This window comes from Abramis brama (genome assembly GCF_963993115.1).
Source record: "Abramis brama genome assembly, chromosome: 11".
Lineage (NCBI taxonomy): Eukaryota > Metazoa > Chordata > Actinopteri > Cypriniformes > Leuciscidae > Abramis > Abramis brama.
This window is the reverse complement of record NC_139973.1, coordinates 21,001,877-21,022,983: the sequence shown is the minus strand read 5'-3', so window position 1 is coordinate 21,022,983 and position 21,107 is coordinate 21,001,877. Positions and strand designations below refer to the sequence as shown.

The following is a 21,107-nucleotide window of genomic DNA, read 5'->3' as shown; positions in this document are numbered from 1 at the left end:
ACATGAACAAACAATTGTGTTTTTAACTAAATTATTAAATGCTGTGTAGCCTATTGTTCTATTGTTAAAAATGAATGTGTAATTCTTTGTTGTACAGTGTGTGCTGCTGTCAATGGACCCATCACCCTGCTGGGAGTTAACTCTATTAAGACTCCTTCCTGCCTTAATCTAGGTGATGGGACCTATCAGCTGCTCCTCGTCAGTTTCAAGAGGAGCCAGTTTTTAAGCAGAACCCGAGAGAGAGTGAGAGATTCCTTCTCCCAAGACAGTGAGCGTGTTGAGATGGTGCCAGTCCCAGACTGTTGCTCTTGTTAGTATGTCTTAAACTTAAACTTGATGTTGTCATTTGCCCACTATTGAGTGTAGGAGCAAGAGGGAGACGGGTACCATTTTCTTTTGTTCTCATTTTCTCCTGTGTTTACTAGTAAGGAAATAAGAGTTCTGTTATTTATTTTGTCTTTTCCCCCATGCAGGTTATTTAGACTTCCAAATAGGTAGTGATCTTTTGTTTGTTGTTTTGGCCTTACCCGCTCATGAAGAAAATGCTTTTCTTTTTATGTTGGAGTTGTGTTTAGAGCTTTTTGCACCATATATACGTCATCTCTTGTTTATTGTAAATAAATTAATTGGAAATCTAACTTTGTTTACCGAGTGCTGGGGCTGAGAATGATTCAAACCTTCTCTTTGCCACTGCTAACTTTTGCTTTAAAATGTTTATTTCAATAGTCCACTTTAGACATTCTACTTTAGACTAACTATATATATATATATATATATATATATATATATATATATATATATATATATATATATATATATATATATATATATATATAAAAGACATAACTACTTAGCTTTATGGGTTAACATTATGTTAAAGGTATAGCAGAGGATTTTTTACTTCCGGGTGGATCACCTATACTATTGGTCCTCCTAATTGTCAATCATTCTGGTGAATCAATCAAACTTATTCAAAAAGTGGAGAGGGCAGGTCTTATCTAAAATTCGGAAAGATCCTCCACTATACCTTTAAACTGTCATGTGGTTGGTTTGACATTGGCTGTCATGAGGCCATTATAACTTATGAATATATTTCTGACCACTTTTTTCCCCAGTATTCCAGTAGTTATAAAATAATTTGACAGTATTAACACTTAATGACATTTTATTGACAAATAAAAATTTTACCACTGGAAAAAAAGAAAATAATGATGTGAAATATAGATGTCAGAAATATAATGTGATAACCCATAAAGCTAAGTAGTTTCTTAAGTTTGATAATCTGCTATGTCATGTTTATGACATATTTATGACAGGTTATGTTGTCTTGGTAATGTCAAGTTGTCATGACAAAGACACTGACAGGTTATGATGTATTGGTTTATGTCAAGTTGTCATAACAAAGCCATCTCAAACAATGTCTTTTTTTGCATTAAAAATGACATAATTGAGCGAATGACACTTAATGACAATTGTCATTAACATGCATAAAACCTCCTTCATTTTAATGACGTCATGTCATGATTATGAAGCTGTCATGTCAGTCTTATGCACACCCCTTGTTACACAATACAATCTATGATTACAATAGATTGTTTCAAAGCAGCTTTATATACTTGCTGCTTGTTGGATCGGCATTGATCTATTGAAAAGCTGCACTGAGATGCAATACTGGTGTCCATGAGCATTTAAGTTCTTTTTCAGCATTATTTACTTGACCCAAGAATCAGTTTTACAGTGTTATTTGTTTAAAAAAAAAAGAAGAAGAAAAAAAAAAAAAAGGGAAATAAATCCAGGGACTCATGTGTTAGGATTGTTAAAAATGTTCCCATAGATGATAACCCAAACCTCCCTTAAGCCTCAAATGTTTTGGCCTAAGCCAAAACTAGATAAACTTTAGGCCTAATAAAGAAAAACATATGCCCTTTTTTATAGAGGTGATACCAGTTATCCATGGGTTGTGATGTGATGATTAAAAGATTGCGAGAAGACAAAATGTCATTTTTCTTTTATTGTTGTACAGTAAGAAAAATATAAACATGAAATACAAAAGTGCTTAAAGATCTTCTGGGATGATCTCCTAGTATTAAGCATCTCTACATGCTACATGTATAACAAATAGACATATCTTTTATAATTTTATTCAAAATCAAGTAAGAAAACATACGCATCCTTTATTCAGAGCATTCCTTATTCAAAACCACAACATTCCTTGATTTAACAAGAACTACTTATTGGCACACACAAATCATGCCATAATTCAGTTTTGAATTACAGTGTTTTTTGTTTTTTTTCTCCCAATTACTTGTACATAAATTGTTCACTTAGAAATCAAAACTCAGTGTTTTGAGAAAGAAAGAAATTATTTTTACCCCCTTGCATTTCTGTTTATAGTGTAAATATATATTGAATATATATTCAAATTCTGCTGTAAAGCAGCTCTACCAAGCCAATAGTGTCATAATTCAGCTCAAGTTAGTTCAGTATTAATTCAGTTTAGTTCCATAACAGTATAAAATTCATCAGTTGTGCATACATACTGTATTTACTGTATATTTGTGCATGTGCATGTGAGTGCTTGTGTGTGGCTAATCATTTTATGTTTGTGTAGAGTTACTATGCAAAAATACAATTTTAATAAGAGTTAAAATAGTTTTGAATGAAGTATTTGCTTTTGCAAGATATGTGTGACATTTTGCATGTTGTGTGTGTGTTTTGTTGTTTTTTGTGTGTAGAGTTTTGATAAATGGAGCCATAGTTTCAAGAATTGTGTGCAAGCATTTTTTTTTTTTAAACTGTGATTATTTTTATTTGACAGTAATTATCAATTGAGGTAAGACTTAAGACAAAGATCTTTCCTCAGACAGTGATACAATGGCAGAAGTACAAACATAATTACAAAAAACTGTATGTGAGTTAAAGCAAAAAAGTGTTCAAAGTTGTCAAAATTATTAATTTAGGGATAATTTAGGACTCCCTTCCAAAAAGGATATATTTTCAGGTGTTTTCAGATTGTTAGAATTAACGCTGTTAATGTTTGATGTATAATGTATCAATATAATGTATATATTAACACTTACTAAATAAGCATAAATGTTGTTACTAAGCAGCTTTACAGAAAAAGTGAACATAATCCCCTCAGTGATTAAGCTAAAGGTGACAGTAGTGAGGATAAACTTTCTAGAAAGATACCAAAAACTTTTTACAGGACCATAGATTTGGATTTTATTTCCTATTGCTGAAAATGTTTTTTTTGTTTTTTTTTGTTTTTTTGTTTTTTTAAATAATCATGAGTGATTTTTTATCCATTTCTGACCAGGCATATTTATATATTTAATCAATTTCAAAATAACCTTGACAGCCATTTTGACAACATTTTGTAAAATCTTTCCTCACATTTTCAACACACCTCCTTATATCCTCCTTGGCCCTATAGACCCCAGTGTTGAACCCCAGTTACTAGTGATGAATTTAACAGTTATAGTGCTCCCTTCATGCTCCCTAAACCCACATTCCTTTGTAAATGTAAAGAGAAGCGATAACACTTTACAATAAGGTCTCATTAGTTAATGTATTAACTAACTTGAACTAACAGTGAGCAATGTATTTCTTACATTCATTAATTTTAGTTAATGTTAGTAAATAAAAATACAGTTGTTGATTGAGAAAAATAAATGCTGTAGAAGAATTGTTTACTGTTAGTTTGTGTTAACTAATGTAGTGAACTAATGTTAACAAATTAAACCTTATTGTAAAGTGCTACCAGATACATTAAGCTGATTTTTAAGTCTTTGTAATCTTACAGTCATTACAACAATCAGTCACTCACAGTAACATTACAGTCGTGTGAAGCAGCTGCCATTTTCTTTATACCTTCACTTTTGTTTTAGGTGGCTGTGTTTTAGTTGTTAATGGTGGCTGTGCTGACCTCAGTATGAAAATCAGGTCTTAGTTTCAATTTCATCTGCTGATAGTGGAAGCTTCAAAGATTAGGACTAAAAAAATACAAAAAAAAAATACAAATAGAGAAGTCAAATTTTCAATAATATAACTTATGAGCTACAACAAATAAATAACGTGTTAACTATTAACTAATATTAAATCGTAATAATCATAACATTGCATTGATCTGTGCCTAAAAGCACAAATTAACTGTGGGCCTACCGTGTTGCATGATTCCTGATCATCTTCAGCAGTTTTTCCAAATTCATAATCTATTAAAAAAAAAAAAACATGATATATTGTTAATTGATAAGAACATTAGGTGTAGTCTCTATAACTATCATTTCCTGCACAAGATAGAGCCCTTCATGTGTCATTCACAAGCCCAGAAAACTGGGTCAGAATAAACAAAGGTGGATCAATAGTGGATTATCCACTCTGGTGACCCTTCACAAGAGCAGCCGTGTGTGTGTGTGTGTGTGTGTGTGTGTGTGTGTGTGTGTGTGTGTGTGTGGACAGAATTCCAGTACTTTCCCGCCATGCTTTCAGATTTATCCACACAGATTGTAACTCAGATTAACCATGACCGTGGAAAAGTGGAAAAGCGAAACAGAAATGATCTACAGGGAGACTCTATTTCAAGCTGCAACTGATTGTTAAAACAGAAACAAGAAATGTTTCAGAGAGAGGATGTTTAACCCAACACCATTGTTAATATGAAATCACATGCATTTGTGTCACATACTTAGGAAAGGATGGGCAGAAGATCGTCTACCATCTGTGAATAAATCCAGTGCAAAATTATATATCACTATGACTACTCAAACCCATATTGTAGAATAACATTTAATTAGAGAAGTTTTGAGATATTGAGCTTCAAAGTTTTTGCATTCCAAGCGACTTTGTTTTCTAAATAAAAAGTCCCAAAATGTACACAACATTTAAAAAAAATCACATAGCCTAATATAAATAAGTTGTCACAGAATAAGAATGTGAATAGAACCTTATAATTCCAAGTTGACAAACTATAGAGAAGTGAAAACACCACTTCACAAAACGACTGCAGCGTAACATAAACAGAAGTCACAATCAAATCATGAAAAGGAAGTACTGTATGTCTGTGCTATAAGGACTTTTGGTAAGACAAGAATTCCCCTTAGACAAGATCTGCTGAGGGCTCTTGTTTCTAAACTTAAGCATTGCCACATTTCCCCTTTTGGCTCCAAAAAATGTAAAAAGCCTGTTTCACAGAGATCCTACCTCAGACATAATAATCACTGAAATGTGTATATAATAGAAAATACAAGTAAACAACAGTTCAGTTTTCTTCAGAACAAATGTTAAAAGTATACTCACGTAGAGCATTTTTTTTCCGGAATATCAACAGAGCACACAGAAGACCAACAATAAGTGATCCGATGACCATCACACCAGCGACAATGTGTGTTGTATTAGATGTTATAGAAGGTTCCTTGTAAGAAGCATCTGAAGAAATAATATACAAACAATTGACAACAGCACATATTCTCCATGAAAATGTTGTAAAAATATATATATACTGTACTACACAATTATCTTCATGACAATGTGCAGATTTAGAAATTTGCTGACTCAAAGTAACCTGAGATATCTGATATGTGGCAATATCAGTGCTTTATTCTAAATTACATTGCTAAGAAAAAATGATACCAATAAAATGCCATAATATGGCCAGCTCCCTAAAATTTGCTTTGTCTCAAAACATGCCCAGTGTCTTCAGAATCTTCAGAATCCATTATATGGTTACGTAAACACTCCTGAAACAGTGCTACTGTTAACCCTTAGTTGACATATGTCTAAGAGCTAAAAGCAAATCTATTCAGCAGATCATATTTTTACACAAACTTCAAATTATGTTAAATAAGCACTCAGATAAGAGATGGTAAGAAAATTAAGCTTAATTACTTCTAGCAGATGTGATCTCTAATGTGCTTTCTCCATCTTGCACATATTTGCTGTTCAAGACAATGCATCTAAATGGCGCCAGGTCCAAGTTAATAGACTTGAAAGTCAGTTTGCTAGATAAGGTCACAGATTTTAAACCATTGGTGTCCTTGGTGGTTTTTGTTAGGTCTGAATTAATGGTCCAATTCGTTCCAGAACGGTCAAACCAATGGATAAAGCCTGCTGGGTATCCATCAGTAGCATTGCAGTAAAGGTCGACGGGCCCTCCATCTGTTACATCTTTAGGCCATGTGCTTGAGAATAGATTTTTGTACTTGGCTTTATTGAGGGGAAGAAACATTCGATAAGTGTCAAGAAAGCAGAAAGTATTATAATAACCACTTTTAAAACGAAATGGCTACGAATTTCAGAATTTTATTTTATTTGATGTAACTGAAGAAATTCAATCTCACCTGTGATAGTGATTTTAAGTTGCACAATTTTTTCACCTCTGTCTGTTACAACACGGTACAGATAGTCACCCTCATCAGAAAACTTAGTGTCGGAGATTTGCAGCGATGGAACCAATGCTGGGTCTTTAAGACTAAAGCGTGGATCTCCTGATTTTTTACCATCATATTTGAAAATTGGCGTTTTCTCTGTGACTTTTCTTAAAAAAACTGCATATATTTCAATTTCTTGGATGTCTTTGAAATTGCAGTTGATAACTGTGGTCTCAGCAACAATTCCAACAGTAGGAAGGCATTCCAATGTCCACAAATCTTTTGAACATAGTACAAACATAAAATTCCATTATGGTATTTAAGTGAAAGCATAACTAGATATTTATAATCAAAGGAATGTTCAGAGCGTGATAGAAGTATCTGTTGACAGAATCTGTGGCATGCTAACCACAGAAAATAATTTACAATGTAAAAAAAATAATTAACTTGAGCCCAGAACATTCTTTGAAACTGCTTTAAGCACAATAAACAATCTTAGTCTCTACTGGATACAAACATTATTGTGACAATAATGCTACTGTGCAAATTAAATAAATCTCTGAATATTAATGCATTGTACCTTGACTGGGACTCACAGCAGGGATGAAGAGAGAAATTATTACAAATACCATAACCATCACTGAAGACATGTTTACTCTGAAAGGAAAAGCTGAGAGAGAGAGAGAGAGAGAGAGAGAGAGAGAGAGAGAGAGAGAGAGAGAGAGAGAGAGAGAGAGAGAGACATCACAATAACACAATCATTGTACTTTGTTGCTGTGTACGTGTTGGGAACCTTATCTCTACTATTGTAAAAGTTTAAGCTGGGTTTCAGGAAGCAATACTAAGTAGAACTCAGTGTTAGTTCTTTCAAATAAATAAAGCTTAAACACAATATTGTCCTTAATCAGAAAATGTTGTGCATGTCAACATACATACATTGTTAATGGTGCAAAAACATTGATAGGCATAAGTAATTAATTGCAATAGAGAGATGTCATTAAATTCATATAATTTTAAAATTATAATAAAATTAAATAGGGGAGAGTGGGGCACAGCCTAACACTTTTTGACTTTCTCAGTTTCTGTAAATTCGCTTGGGTTTCAGAGTATTTATTTTTTAACCACATTAATTTCACACAAGTCTAGGACAATTACGTGGTTTTGTTTCATTAATACAGTGTATACTTTTTTCTTGATTTACCCCGAAAGAATGGAAGTGAAATGTGACAACATGCCCCATAGGTGGGGTACATTGTAACATGTGAGAGGGGCACATTATAACATGACCATATGACAGCTTAAAATGTTATCTGATCTAATAATATATATTGTCAATAAAATACAATTATTAACTTTTTCATATAAAACAATGGCTTTTAATAATTAAAAATAAAGTATTTTTTTAGATTTGTCTAATAAAAAAAAAACTAAAAACAGATATGAAAAATTAGCTTTAGAAATTTACTTTTGCTATATGGTTAAATAAATGTTCCGTTATATCTTCCACAGATTTAAAAATTTTGGCGCAATTTTTTCTCTTGCCTATAGTGCCTATAGTGTATCATGCTGGCATGTGGAATGTTTTAATTCATGTGTGAATTACACTTACAACTAACCCTGCTTTAGGTTGTGCCCTGCTCACCCCCAACCTCATTCTGTCTTCAGCAGAATTTTTCCATAAACTAACAGTCTCCTCTTTCGCGGCTTCTTTCTAGCCTACAATATTAGCCCTGTTCTTCGCATTGTCCCAGTAGCCTAAGGCCGGTATATTCGACATATGGGGAGAGAGTTGTGGAAGGCCTATAGGCTACTTCATGTTAAACATTAATATTTAGCAGCAAAGACAACGTCGGCAGTGTTGACAGCAAAATAGGCTACAGAATATTTCGTTCTGTAGCCTATTGACAGTTGCAGTATTTGAAAATCGATAATATTTTTTTTTAAATTGCATTTATATTTGCATTTATGTCAAACCCTAGACACTTTCAAACATCAAAATGACATGTATTAATATGTATTCGTGTCAAAATGACATATAAACATATTTTCCTATTCTATTTTGCCTGGAAACGCTTCCAACACACTGCTAGTTTGTTTCTAAAGCCGGAGTTAGCCTACTAATTTTAGTTGTGTTGACGCATGCGCAGTTTTTATACAGATATTTCCGTGTATAAAATAGGCTACGTTAAAAGAAACTATACCAAATAGCCTAGATGTTAAGAGCCAATAGGATACTCATGATTAATAAACATAAGAGCGGCATCCACATTAATGTGACCTAATCTTACTTCTTCTGTCTGTTTAGCGCGTCAGTAAGCGCTAAACATTTTTTAAGGTCAAAGATTGTTTACCTTAAATCGCTGTTAATGTTTACAATCCTTAACCGTATAACATGGTTGTTCAACCTTACGGATATTAAAAAATGAAACCATCGAATATAGGCAAAAGATTAAACAAAACTTACGGTGTAAATGCTCTTCAAATGGACAACGAGAATACAACCGCATGAAGCACGAAGGCTGCCTTTGTAATGGAAATATTGCATGCTTTCACTTTCAGTATGACGGGTAGACACACACATAGCCTACGCCTACACATAATAGCCTAACAACGAATAGTTTTACAAACCCTTTAATTATTTTGCAAGCAACTGTTAGTGAAAATTAAATTTAAATCCCAACATATAGGCTATGTTTTCAAAACCATGTTATACGGTTTTATTTAGTAGGATACCTATAGCCTTATAATGGTTTATTTACATAGTCTAATGTAGACTATATATATATATATATATATATATATATATATATATATATATATATATATATATATATATATAAGGCTATAGTTAGCCTACTAAATAATAAAAGAAGTAAAATTAGGAAGAATGACCGTGACATTTTAAATACATTTTTATTGATGTGTTTGAACTTCTTCATAATAAAGACACAAGTTTAAGTCGAGTTTCTTTCTTTCTTTCTTTCTTTCTTTCTTTCTTTCTTTCTTTCTTTCTTTCTTTCTCTATAACATGTAGGCTATGTCAGGATGACCTATACTTTTCCACTTAATATGTTGGACAAGTTTCAATCAGAAAGATTGTGACATAGAGAAAACATCTGGCCGGAAGGGAAGATCTCCAAAAACTACCCACAACTATTACAAGCAGCATCTATCCCAGGTCTTTTAGAATTGACTATTACAGCAAGCTGCGTGTAAAAAAAGTTATATTTTTTACTCCTGCATTTATACAGCAAATATCTCCCTTTGTGTTGAACTGTTGAACTTTGAGCGTTGTAACTTTGCAGATGTTGTTTATGCTCAAACAGCAACATTACACACTAGCTAAAGTTAAAAAAGTGAAATCACATTCAACCACCCCTTCAAAACGCAGTGCAGCTGCACAGTAGCCTGGCAAGCCAGACCTACATCAAGATGTTAGGTCTGGCAACTCTCCATAGACACGGCTCAATCCGAGGGGATAAACGGCTGTCTTTCAAATTCACTCTGCACGCAATAGGACAGCGCTTCAACCAACCAGAGCATTTTCCCAACAGCGGAGCTAACGTTAGTTCATAGATTCAACTTTTGCCATATCTGGCCGGCAAAACTACGAACACATCTTCATTTTTTAAGAATGACTTAATTGCCGTTCTTTGCTGAAGTCCTCCAGAGTCGCGGCCAAAGCCGATTCGAAAGACTGATCTCCAGCAGCAGCCGTCATTCTTTGTTTTCAAGTAGCAGGGAACCGTCGCAACTCTGTCGTCATTATGTTAAGCCCGCCCTGCCTACTTTATACACGATGTGATTGGCCTGAACCATTTTATGTTTTTCCAGCACGTCAACGGAGAGTTGCTAGACTACCCTGGCTGCAAAATAAATTTTGCTGCCGCTAGGGTGCGTCTAGATTTCTAGGCTAGCTGCACAGTAGACAACTGCACGAACCTATGGCGAGGCGGCTAAGACACGTGAACCAATCTGGTCGCTTGGCGCCCAGGCGCGTCAGAGCCCGCCAGAATGGCCGTGGCTTATAGCTGTATAAGCTCCCATTTTCGCCATAGAATCAGATTTAATCTCCTTCAGCGAGTTTCCACTTCGCTGACCTCCGGTTTGAGAAGCCTTCTTCGCCGCCGTCGAAAAGCCTTTAGCGGAACAAGCCACCTGCTAAGCAGTTATGAGGACGACGGCTTCCTGGTCTCGACTGGACGCCGCCTTCAGCCCGCTGTTCTGCTTTGCCATCCGGCGCGCATATATCCTTTATAAACTAGTGTGTTCACTGCTGCAACTCACTTTCTAAAAGAGCAATTTTCTTAAGGCGTTGTTTCAAATGCCTCGAGACACCTGCACCTCGTGCAGAGGCCCTCTCTTCGGCGGAGATCGTCACATCCTGCGCTCCCTGTCTGGGCCTCCCTATCTGGGCCTGAAGCTGCACTCTCTAAGGGCGGTTGCCCGGAGTTCGATGAGATGGTGCTCTCCACCCTATGGGCTCGACTGGCCAGCTTCGCCGCCAACAGACCCGCCCCCCCACTCTCTCTTTTCCTATACTCGGACCGCGCAAGAAGAAGCGCCGTGCTCAGAGGATGCCAGAGTGGACAAATGCGAGTGAGCCCAGTCCCCGCGTGCCTCACTCTCACCCAGAGAAACCCCCACGCCGGTCCTGTTCACACAGGCGGACCAGCGCCCCTCTCAGCAAGCGGCCCCCTCTCCCATCTCTCAGGGAACCAAGGTTACGTTAGTAACCGAGACGTTGTCATTATAATTATCTTTTACTCCTGGCTTAACTACTGCTGATTCTCCAAAACTGTTATCTTAAACTTAGTAGACACATTTTGTCTGATTTCTCCATAACATTGTTAACTAAAAGAACATTGTGCTCAAAATATCTTCAGCTCACAAAGCAAGATTTTCCAGTTATTAAAAAATGACTGATGATTAACCTTTAAGACACCGGTTGTTGACCTTGATTTCATAATCTCATTGCCACTTTTGACAGTCTGTAACTGCCTTCACTTTTGTTAGTGTATGCAGTGAACTTTCTCAGCACACAACACAGCATAAATCACTTTCCTTCTATGTTGTTCCTTTGAAAATTTAAACCAGTTATGCCTACTGACAGACTGGAAAAGTCATTGTTTGATGACACGACAGTAGGATAGGAAAAAACTTTTTTGGTGAAGGCAGGAATTTAGAATCAAAAAGTGACCATTTTAGTTGCATCATGTGCTAAATGGATACCTTATTATTTTTTAAATAATCACTTAGCTAATTGAAATAGATTGGACAGACACTAAGCTTAGTTATTTGATTGTGACTATAACACCATTTTACACATATTAGGATGATGCATATAAATTGTGCCACACTGAAGTAAATAGAATTTATTTTTGAAAATTTTGAGCAATTGATGTCTTTGTCTTTGTTGATGATTGAATTAAGTGCCTAAATAGTTTTCTGATTAGTCAAGTCTGTGGATGATGTGGATAGTATGCAGCACGGTCTGTTCAGCTTGTAATGGGATCATGAGCTTGTAATGGGATCTTTATACTTAGCTTTGATTGAGAGAGTTTCAGTCAGACTCATTTTGAAAATAAAAGTAGCACTGAACAATTGACATTTGTGTTTTTTGTGAATACATAACTCATGTATAAAACTGAAACAGAAAGAGATTATAAAAATATGTTTTTTTTTTTACTCTTCATGAAAGGAAAAGCAAGAATTAATAAAAAATGAATCATGGGCATACCACTGATATCATCATTTGGACAAGCTCTCTCTTGTTTGAGAATTATACAAATTTGGCACAAAAAAATAATTGTGTTAAATGCAATTTTAATGTTTGCTTTTGTAAATACCCTTACGAAAAATAAGTATACTTCAAGTTCATTTTATGAAGTATACTTAAGTAATGTTCAAGTACATTTTTAAGTATACATTATGAAGTAAGTATACTAATGTCAATATGTACTAGTAGTAAACTTGTGTTTAAAAAGTGTACTATTTTAATACTGCTTGGGACTAAATTGGCCCACTTTTAGTATATACAAATATATGTTTAAGTGTACTATAAGTGTATCAGTAGTAAACTTTAAGTGCACAACTAGTTCATAATTACGTTTCTCATTAGTACTGCAAGTGAACTTATGGGTATACTAGTAGTTTAGTAGTTTTATACTACAAGTTTTCTTTATAAGTGAACTTAACATTATACTTATAGTTTACTATTTATATATAATTTTTGCACTTGCAGTAGGCCTATACTACTATGTTCAAATGTTATTTTTTATACTTGAAAAATACCTTTAACTGTACTTTAATTTTAAAAACATTTTATTAGCTTCATGCATCCTTTTTTATCAACACTTGAATGTTGGTAAGTTTCATAAAGAAAGGCAACATTTTAAACGAAAAAGATGAGAAAAAAATTAATTTTTGTCAAAGACTACGCCTTGATCAGATTCAGAAACGTAATCAAAACATAGATGGAGTAGATCAAGTCCAACACCCCCAAAGCTTCACAGTCGTTTTCTCTTCATGGGTTACGCTGGAAAATTCAGTCAATGGTGGGAAAAAGTAGAATTAGAGTAAATTCCTATGTGCACTACCAGTGGACTAGCCTACACAAAAATTCAGATACGCAGAATTAGAAACATATCTGTTTTATATCAATTATATCAATCGATTAAAAAAGGGTGGTGTCAGTTAAGGATGTGTGTTTGGGCTGAAAATAGCAATGACTCAATACAATACAGTGGTGCAGTGCTAAAATCACCAGGTTAAACTGGACTGTGTGTGTAGTAAATTTAGAAATTTCAAGTGACACATGCATCATATGACAGGACTGTTGCTTCACCAACTTCAGTTTTGTTCATGTTGTTGATGACATAAACACTGAAGTATTTGTTTGTGTTAGGGTATAATCTGCTGGAATTTGTAAATACATAGACAATCTTGTTCTTGTCAGGTCCAAATAGATAAAATTCTCATTTTCTTAACTGGCCTGCTAAAAAAAATTATACATGAGTGGTATTGGCGCATTAATTATATAAAAAGAATGTAAATGCTTGATATTAACATTGTAGTTAGGTACAATATTTTGCCAGTTTTTAGGCACTTGTTTTGCAATGTTGACTTCCCAGGAGAATCTTGAAAATTACCATGGAGGTAGATCTATATGTCACTGTTCCCCTGGTAAAGAAAAAGACATTTTAGGGCACCAACACAGATTGGTTGACCATCGTGACTGAACAGATAGTGAATTTGCTTCAGACTACTTGAAAAACACATACTGTATGAATATGCATTTAATTAATTGCGTTCTTGCAGATAATCATAAAATGTCGCAGATGGATGCTGTGTCAGATATTTGCAGTTACTGATTCAACAAGACACATGAATCTCCTGGTGTTGTGTGATATAGGCCTGTGCCTTTAAAACGACTTTGGCATCTTTCATTTTTGTCAAAGAAACTTTTCTCTTCTTAAGATGAACACAAATATAAATGTAATAATAATGGGGAGTGATTATGTTTTTCAATTACCAGCATTTACAAAAGCAAATTAAAAAGTGGGCCTCACAGCAGAGATGCACAAAGAAACTTGTAACATGGAAGTCCACTGGAGGCAAGCTTGACGAACCCAAGTGCAGTTTATTAATACTCAAAACAAGATCAAACATAAAACAAAGGCATGGTGTGGCATGAAACTCGAGACTTAAACTTGGACATGGCAGGATCACATGAGGGCCAGGGAATCACATGACAAGACATGAAACATGGACCAAAACAAGACGTGACAAAACTACAGCAAGGACCACAACCATAACTAAAGTCATATGGTGACATTGTTTGAACAGAAAATTTCTCACAAAATTTCCTAATGTTCAATACATTTTGCAATTATTACACAGAGCATTTTCAATGAGCAGAGGAGATAAACATGGTTTATGGCCTCTGAATTTCATTATGCTTTTGACAACCTCCGGAGTATTTCTTTCTTTCTTGGGATCAGTTTCTCACAAAGTTATGTGAATGTAGCACACAGCTGCAGTTTAGGGGTGGACTGAGACAGTGATTCATTATTTTGGAGAGAACGATAAATTGTCATTTTCCTCTGGGAATTGACATTTTAAGAACTGTAGCTCCTCCCACCTGACTTCAATCCGCCTACACTGAGTGCTCCCTGTGCTCTCTTTTGTTTTTTCTCTTGTTGTTTCGTTGTATTTTGTAAGTCCCCACATTTAGGTTCATCATAACAACTCCCTGACAGAAGACTAGAACAACAAAACTAACCAAGCACGATTTGAGTAACAACTGCATTCCCCATGGTTTTAAATAAGGCTTTTGCATCAATTGCCAAAAAATGGAGGTAAAGTGAAATCTTATAAATGCAATATAAACATTCTTTAGATCACTTGTTCTAAACCAGGGGACCAAGGTCCACAAGAGAGGCTCAGATGACTTAAGATCATTTAAAATAAGACAAATAAGTGTTCAAATAAGCTAAAACAATTAAAAGCAATGTTCCAAAAGTTCACTAAGAATGTCTATACATCACATATGATGTATCTTGTGAATCTATTGTTTTTCCTTTTCATGTTTGGTATCATTTTAAATGTCTCAGTGCGATTGGTAAAATGGTCTTAATTTCATTGCATTCATTGGTTTTATGAGAAAGATTGAGAACTTAGGAGAATCCTGTTCTCCTCTTTGGGTGATGTCTCTTCAAGATGTCTCCCCTCTCCCCCGAAACCAGGTGTTACCACCTGGGGTACATGAATTGACCCAAAACAACTCTAAAAATATTGGTATAACCCTTTTGTTTTGGTCTGGGTATTTAAGGGGAAGTGGCAGAGCAGACTTTGAGAACCTGTAACCAGGAAAAAAAACCCATACAGTGCTGTTTCAGTGTTTTCCCGTTCTCTGTCAGGAATGCATTGCTTACTTTTAGAGTCATCTTTGAGTAATTGATGTCATGTATTTATTATTTCTGAATTTGCTTTTAATCATTTCCTTGTGTAATTGGCATGATACATTTTTTACCTGACAAATAAATGTTACATCTTGATTTATTCTGAAATCATTATTCTTAGTAGATGAATGTGTAGTCTGGTGTTTCCGCAGCGCTACTCCAGGGTAGATCAAACTGAAGGCACTAATGAATGGAGCATGGGGCACATCATTAAGGAGACCTTCCGATTTCTGACTATCACTGACTTAGCACGTTGCATCTTGAGACTATTACAAAAATTACACCTTTTGGGAAGCATGGGGCGACCGCTTAAGGGTAAAATAGTTTGCAATGCCTATTTCAGAACTGGCCACGGTTGTGATCGTGAGCGCACATTCGTGACGTGACGTCTCAAAGCAATACCGGGTCCTTAATGAATGAATAATTGAAAATATGGGATACTCAGAATAATCAAAGATCTAAATTAAATCATAATCAATATTTATGATCATTTTCTAATAAGAAACATGATCTAAATTTGATTATCATTTGAAATTGGAGTCAGATTAAGCGTAGAGCTAAAGTAACTAAATTCTAATAAATTAAGTGAACTTCACTGGAGCGCTGAAAAGACATACATGCATAATAACTTCGCCCATAACATTGGATTCCGTCTTTGGGCCAATGGGTGGTCTTTACAGTGATGTAGTGGGTCGACTCATGAGTGTGTGTTAGCAGCTTCCAAAATGAATTGTGCTGTTCCTGAGCATAGTAGAGAAAGCGCATGAAGTGGTTGACAGGGAATTCATATACATAGTTTATTTACCCCAGTACTACCTCTTTCTACCCCCGCTAAAAAAGTCACCATTTCAAATGTACATCCTTTCATTAAGGATGAGATGTTGACTAAGGAATTGTCATGCTTTGGCAAACAGATTGCTCCCATAAAAATTATCACTATAGGGAGTAATTCGGAGTCTCTGAAACATGTAGTGTAGATTCACGTATGATACCAAACGGAAACGGAACTGATCATGATTTAAATCTTAAATTCAAAGAAAATGATTTGATTACATGTTTTTTGTTACTACAGACACGATGAGGTGTTTTGGGTGTGGAAAATCTGGTCATTTGATATGCAGATGCCCGGAAAACACCGCTCATCACAGCAGAATGATGGTGTTAAAGATAACACTGCGCAAAATGAAGACAGAGAAGTTGCCAGTAGAATACTTCTAATGTGCCGAATTCTGCTAACCTGTGAGACTGATGAAAGCAACAGCACTGGTTGTGGAGAGGCTCTGGTTAATACACAAAAGAGTTTGAGTCCACTTTCTGATACTGAGTCACAAGTGGAAAGTTTAATTCAAAATGATAATATAATGGACATGGATCAGGTTGTTTTTGAAATACCTCTGAAGAGGGGAAAAAAATGACAAGAGCATGGTTTTGAAACAGGCCAGAAAGAACCAAGAAGAAATTAAGGTGGACAATGAAAGTAGTGAGAGCGAGTGCTCTGATTCAAATGTCTCAGTTTGTTCTCAATCCAGTTGTTAATGTCTTGATATGGAGTGGAAGAGATTAAACAAGTTCTTGAAAGTGACCAAAAATATGAGAGGAGTGCAAATTGATAAGTATTTTCCAGATATTAGAACTTCTGGAAAATTTTAAATGTTCAATGAGTGAAGGACAATTTACAGATAAAGAAGTATATCTTTTAAAGAAAATAGTTACAAAAATTCAACTCCAACTGAGTAACAATGCCTTTACTGGATGTTTTGCTCTCTGAAGTGTAGTTCCCTTTCGTAGTCACTACGAGTTACGTCGTGACGATGAATGGGGTTTCACCTAGAAAGCCTCTCCTCTTCGAGAATTAAAATGAGCCAATGGCAAGAAATACCATGAGTCTGCGGAATTTGCATAGCGTAACTTTGCCACACCCCGTGGGTATATAAGGAAGTATGCCGGTAACATGCAGATGTTTTCGCTTCGCAGCCAAGTGTTTCACTTCAGTCCACAAGCCATCCTGAGATCATCGATTTATCTCTCTCACCCTGCCCAGTGTGTTCGCGGCTGGATGATTGTTTTTTTGATGTCTTCCCGGACGTGCATGAAGAGGTCACGAGATCCTGGAAGACTCCTTTGTCTTCCCGTGATTGTTCGGCGACCTTCTCCGCCTTTCCTCCCCTCGACCTGGCAGCTGCCAAAGGGTACACTGGGGTTCCCCAGGTTGAACACTCTGTTGCGAACCAACTGTGTCCACAGAGCGCTTCTTCCCGTGGCGACCCAAAGCACCCCTCCAAAGCCTGTAGGTTTTCGTCAGGCCCAGATGCTCAGGGACATGCACGAGGGAAGGACTGACCCAGGGCTCTTTGATGAGCTGCGTGCCGCCACTGACCTCACTCTCTGGGCAACGAAAGTGACCGCACGCTCCCTGGGTCAGGTGATGTCCACATGTGTGGTCCAGGAGAGACACCCGTGGCTCAACCTGACCAATATGAGAGAGGCCGAGCAAACCAGTTTCCTCGACACTCCCATATCCCAGACTGGCCTCTTCGGCGGCGCGGTCGAGGACTTCGCCCAACAGTTCTCTACCGCCCAGAAGCAGACAGAGGCTATCTAAGTATATTCTGCCCCGACGGCCCGCTGCTGCCTCCACCCAGCCGTCGGCACAGAATCCTCAGCCTGCTCGCCTCCGAGGGCGCCCCTGCATTGTCAATGGCACAATTAGATTTTATGTTTTCAAAGATCATCTTAGTTTTTTTTTTTTTTTTTTTATAAATGGCTCAATTCTTCCAGTGGGTTTGGTTGTGTGTAAAATGATTGTAAGTTCTGTTAAGGCAAATAGTCCTTACTGGCATTTTAATGTGACATTGTTGTCAGATTTACAGTTTAAAGATGTTTTTAAGTTTTATTGGGAGTCTTTTAGAGAACAAAAATATATATTTTCCTCTTAACAAGAATGGTGGGACATTGGGAAAGTAAATATTAGGCAATTATGTCACAAACATTTTAACTCAGTCTATGAAGAATTTAGAAGATGATATTTTAGAAATTCAAGTTTTAATTCAAGTAACAGGAAATCAAGACCATTTAGATTCTCTTTTTATGAAAAGATCAACCTTGTCTGATTTGTATAAAAGAAAAATACAAGGGCCATTGGTTAGATCATGTTTCCAGAATGTGGAACAGATGGATGTTCCATCAAAGTTTTTTTTTTTTTTTTTTTTATTAGAAAAAAAAGAATGGTCAAAAACATTATATTCTGAATCTTCGCTCGGAAACTGGGGTTCTGTTATCAGACCCAGTCGAAATTACAAAAAGAGCAGTAACATTCTATAAAAATCTTTATAGTTCTGATTACCGGACAGATCAAGATGCAAAACACATCTTCTTTGAAGTGTAGGCTACTTCTCTGCTCTTCTTTGTTTTTAGTTTTTTTTACCACTAAGTGGTCGGAGAGCAATTCTTACGCTCCTCCCAAAGAAAGGAGATTTGAGTGATATTTAAAAACTGGAGATTAGTGTCATTACTGTGCTCCGACTATAAAATTATGTCCAAAGTATTGGCGATTAGATTAGGGAAAGTATTATATGACATAATTAATCCTGACCAATCCTACTGTGTGCCTGGAAGATCATCTCGGTTACTAACGTAACCTCGGTTCCCTGAGATGAGGGAACGAGTGTTGCGTAAGCCTTAGCTTACGCTACGGGAAAACCCCTTTTCTCGAGAAGATTGAAGCCAAAAATTATCCTTTAATTTTTCTTTAATTTAAAACGCACTTGCTGCAGCAAGCAGACCTAAGCGAGACGGCTTGCGCGCTTATTGGCTGCTCTGCGGCAACTGCTGCAACCTATGGAGAGGCAGCTGTGACATGTGAACCAATGAGGGCGCTTTGCGCCCTCCACGCATCACAGCCCGCCAAAATGGCCGTGGCTCATGGCCAGAGATGGCAAAAGTACTCACTTCTCGTACTCAAGTAGAAGTACAGATACTTGTGTTAAAAAATACTCTGGTAAAAGTAGAAGTACTGATTTGAACTTCTTTACTCAAGTAAAAGTAACAAAGTACAGGCTTGGAAATTTACTTAAAGTATAAAAGTAAAAGTAGCCTTCCGAATGATAACCATTTTTTTATGCAAAGCTACCTGGACCACACAAATGTTACTAGAGTGCAAGCTGAGAAACTTAAGTGGATATGGAAAAAAGGTTCTTTATATGCCATTGCCTAACGTTACATTTTAAATGGATGTCTGCCAATAGGCCTAAAACATCACATAGCCTATATAATTATTGTGACAGAGACTCATCCAGGTTAATGAGATTCTGACTGAGTAGCAAGATATGAATTCAATTGTGAATTCAATTGTGATTCTGTGAGAATTCACAGACCCAGTTTCTCTTTTTTAATCTTCCCCTTAACATTTAAAGGAATCTACATGTAGGCTATGTAATGATTTTTCCGCGAATGAATGCCGCCGAATCTGTCGAGTCGTCTTGTAGTGACGGGGTCAAGTGTGCAACATATATTCCCATTCATTTGACCGTTCGCAAAGACCGGTTTAGAACAGTCCCAAACCCTTCCGTTCCCTTTAGTTACTGTTGCTATGTCCGACAAGCGACGCCACTCTTACGCCACACCATGTTCTCACACACTTTAAACACACATCGCGGAGCAGAGAGGACACTGACAAGGGGCTGAGAGACAGGACAGACCAGGCTATTTTTTATATGAAACAAAGACTCACCTTTCAAATTTGGTCATTTTTTAAAGAATAAATACCGTTTTGTGTCTCTTTAATGTGTCGTGACAGATCGCTGTAGAGCCTCAGTTAAAGCTGCTGTGAACCGATCATCTCTTCCTTCTAGTTAATTTATAGCATCAAATAAACATGAACGAACATAGGAGGGAATGATGTTTTTACACGAAAAGATGTCGGTACACTTCGTTTTTCAAGTTTAAATCCTCCAATGTTAATCTACTAACTCTCCTGACTGCTTTGTCGGACAAAATGGCGGATTATGATTGGTCACATCGCCTGTCAATCATACTCCCTGTGAAGGGTTGATGACGCAAAAATAATAACGACTCCACTGAAATTATTTGAAGCTAAAGTAACGAGCCAATTTTTTAAAATGTAAGGAGTAGAAAGTACCGATATTCATGTTAAAATGTAAGGAGTAAAAGTAAAAAGTCGGCACAAAAATAAATAGTAAAGTAAAAATATCTGAAAAATCTACTTGAGTACAGTAACGAAGTATTTGTACTTCGTTACTTCCCATCTCTGCTCATGGCTATATTAAACCGTGACACCCGAGGTTCCCCTTTGGTTTCATCGACTGAAGCGATACCAGATCGAAGCACAAGCACGGCAAGGTTACGCAACACTCGTTCCCTCATCTCAGGGAACCGAGGTTACGTTAGTAACCGAGACGTTCCCTTTCGAGAGTACTTTCGTGTTGCGTAAGCCTTAGCTTACGCTACGGGAACCCTGTGTAAAATGCCATGCATGCTCACAACTTTCTCAGCCGACATTGCTAAACCGATAACAGTCTAGCCTGTAAAGCGGGAACTTCCAGGTTATAGAACCTGATAAATGTAGACGTAGAGGCCCAGCCTGGCGGAAAACGGCGCCTTCCATGATTTTGTTAACTCGTCATGGAGTTCCAGAAGAAACGGGGCAGGCCTTTGCTGAGGGGCCTGGCGGTGCCCCTGCAGAAACCATTCGTCGAGCCTGTTGCGTGCTGGTTCGTCGGGTGGAGACCACTCGAGGCCGAGGTCTTCCACGGCCTTC

General features: G+C 36.7%; 1 protein-coding gene across 2 annotated transcripts; it reads right to left on the bottom strand.

Annotated features, from left to right (window-relative positions):
- Window positions 1–1,993: 1,993 nt before the first annotated feature.
- On the bottom strand, window positions 1,994–8,954 carry LOC311091798 (uncharacterized protein). 2 transcript variants are annotated; one of them, XM_084127891.1, is made up of 8 exons: window positions 8,833–8,954; window positions 6,949–7,038; window positions 6,339–6,647; window positions 5,887–6,204; window positions 5,299–5,427; window positions 4,688–4,720; window positions 4,165–4,214; window positions 1,994–3,995 (listed from the first exon to the last, which is right to left on the bottom strand). In XM_084127891.1, exons 1-8 carry the CDS (start codon window positions 8,873–8,875, stop codon window positions 3,990–3,992), a joined length of 978 nt encoding a protein of 325 aa, XP_083984017.1. In that variant the 5' UTR covers window positions 8,876–8,954; the 3' UTR covers window positions 1,994–3,989. The 2 variants fall into 2 exon arrangements, with proteins under 2 accessions (XP_083984017.1, XP_083984018.1); XM_084127892.1 differs by lacking the exon at window positions 4,688–4,720.
- Window positions 8,955–21,107: the final 12,153 nt, after the last annotated feature.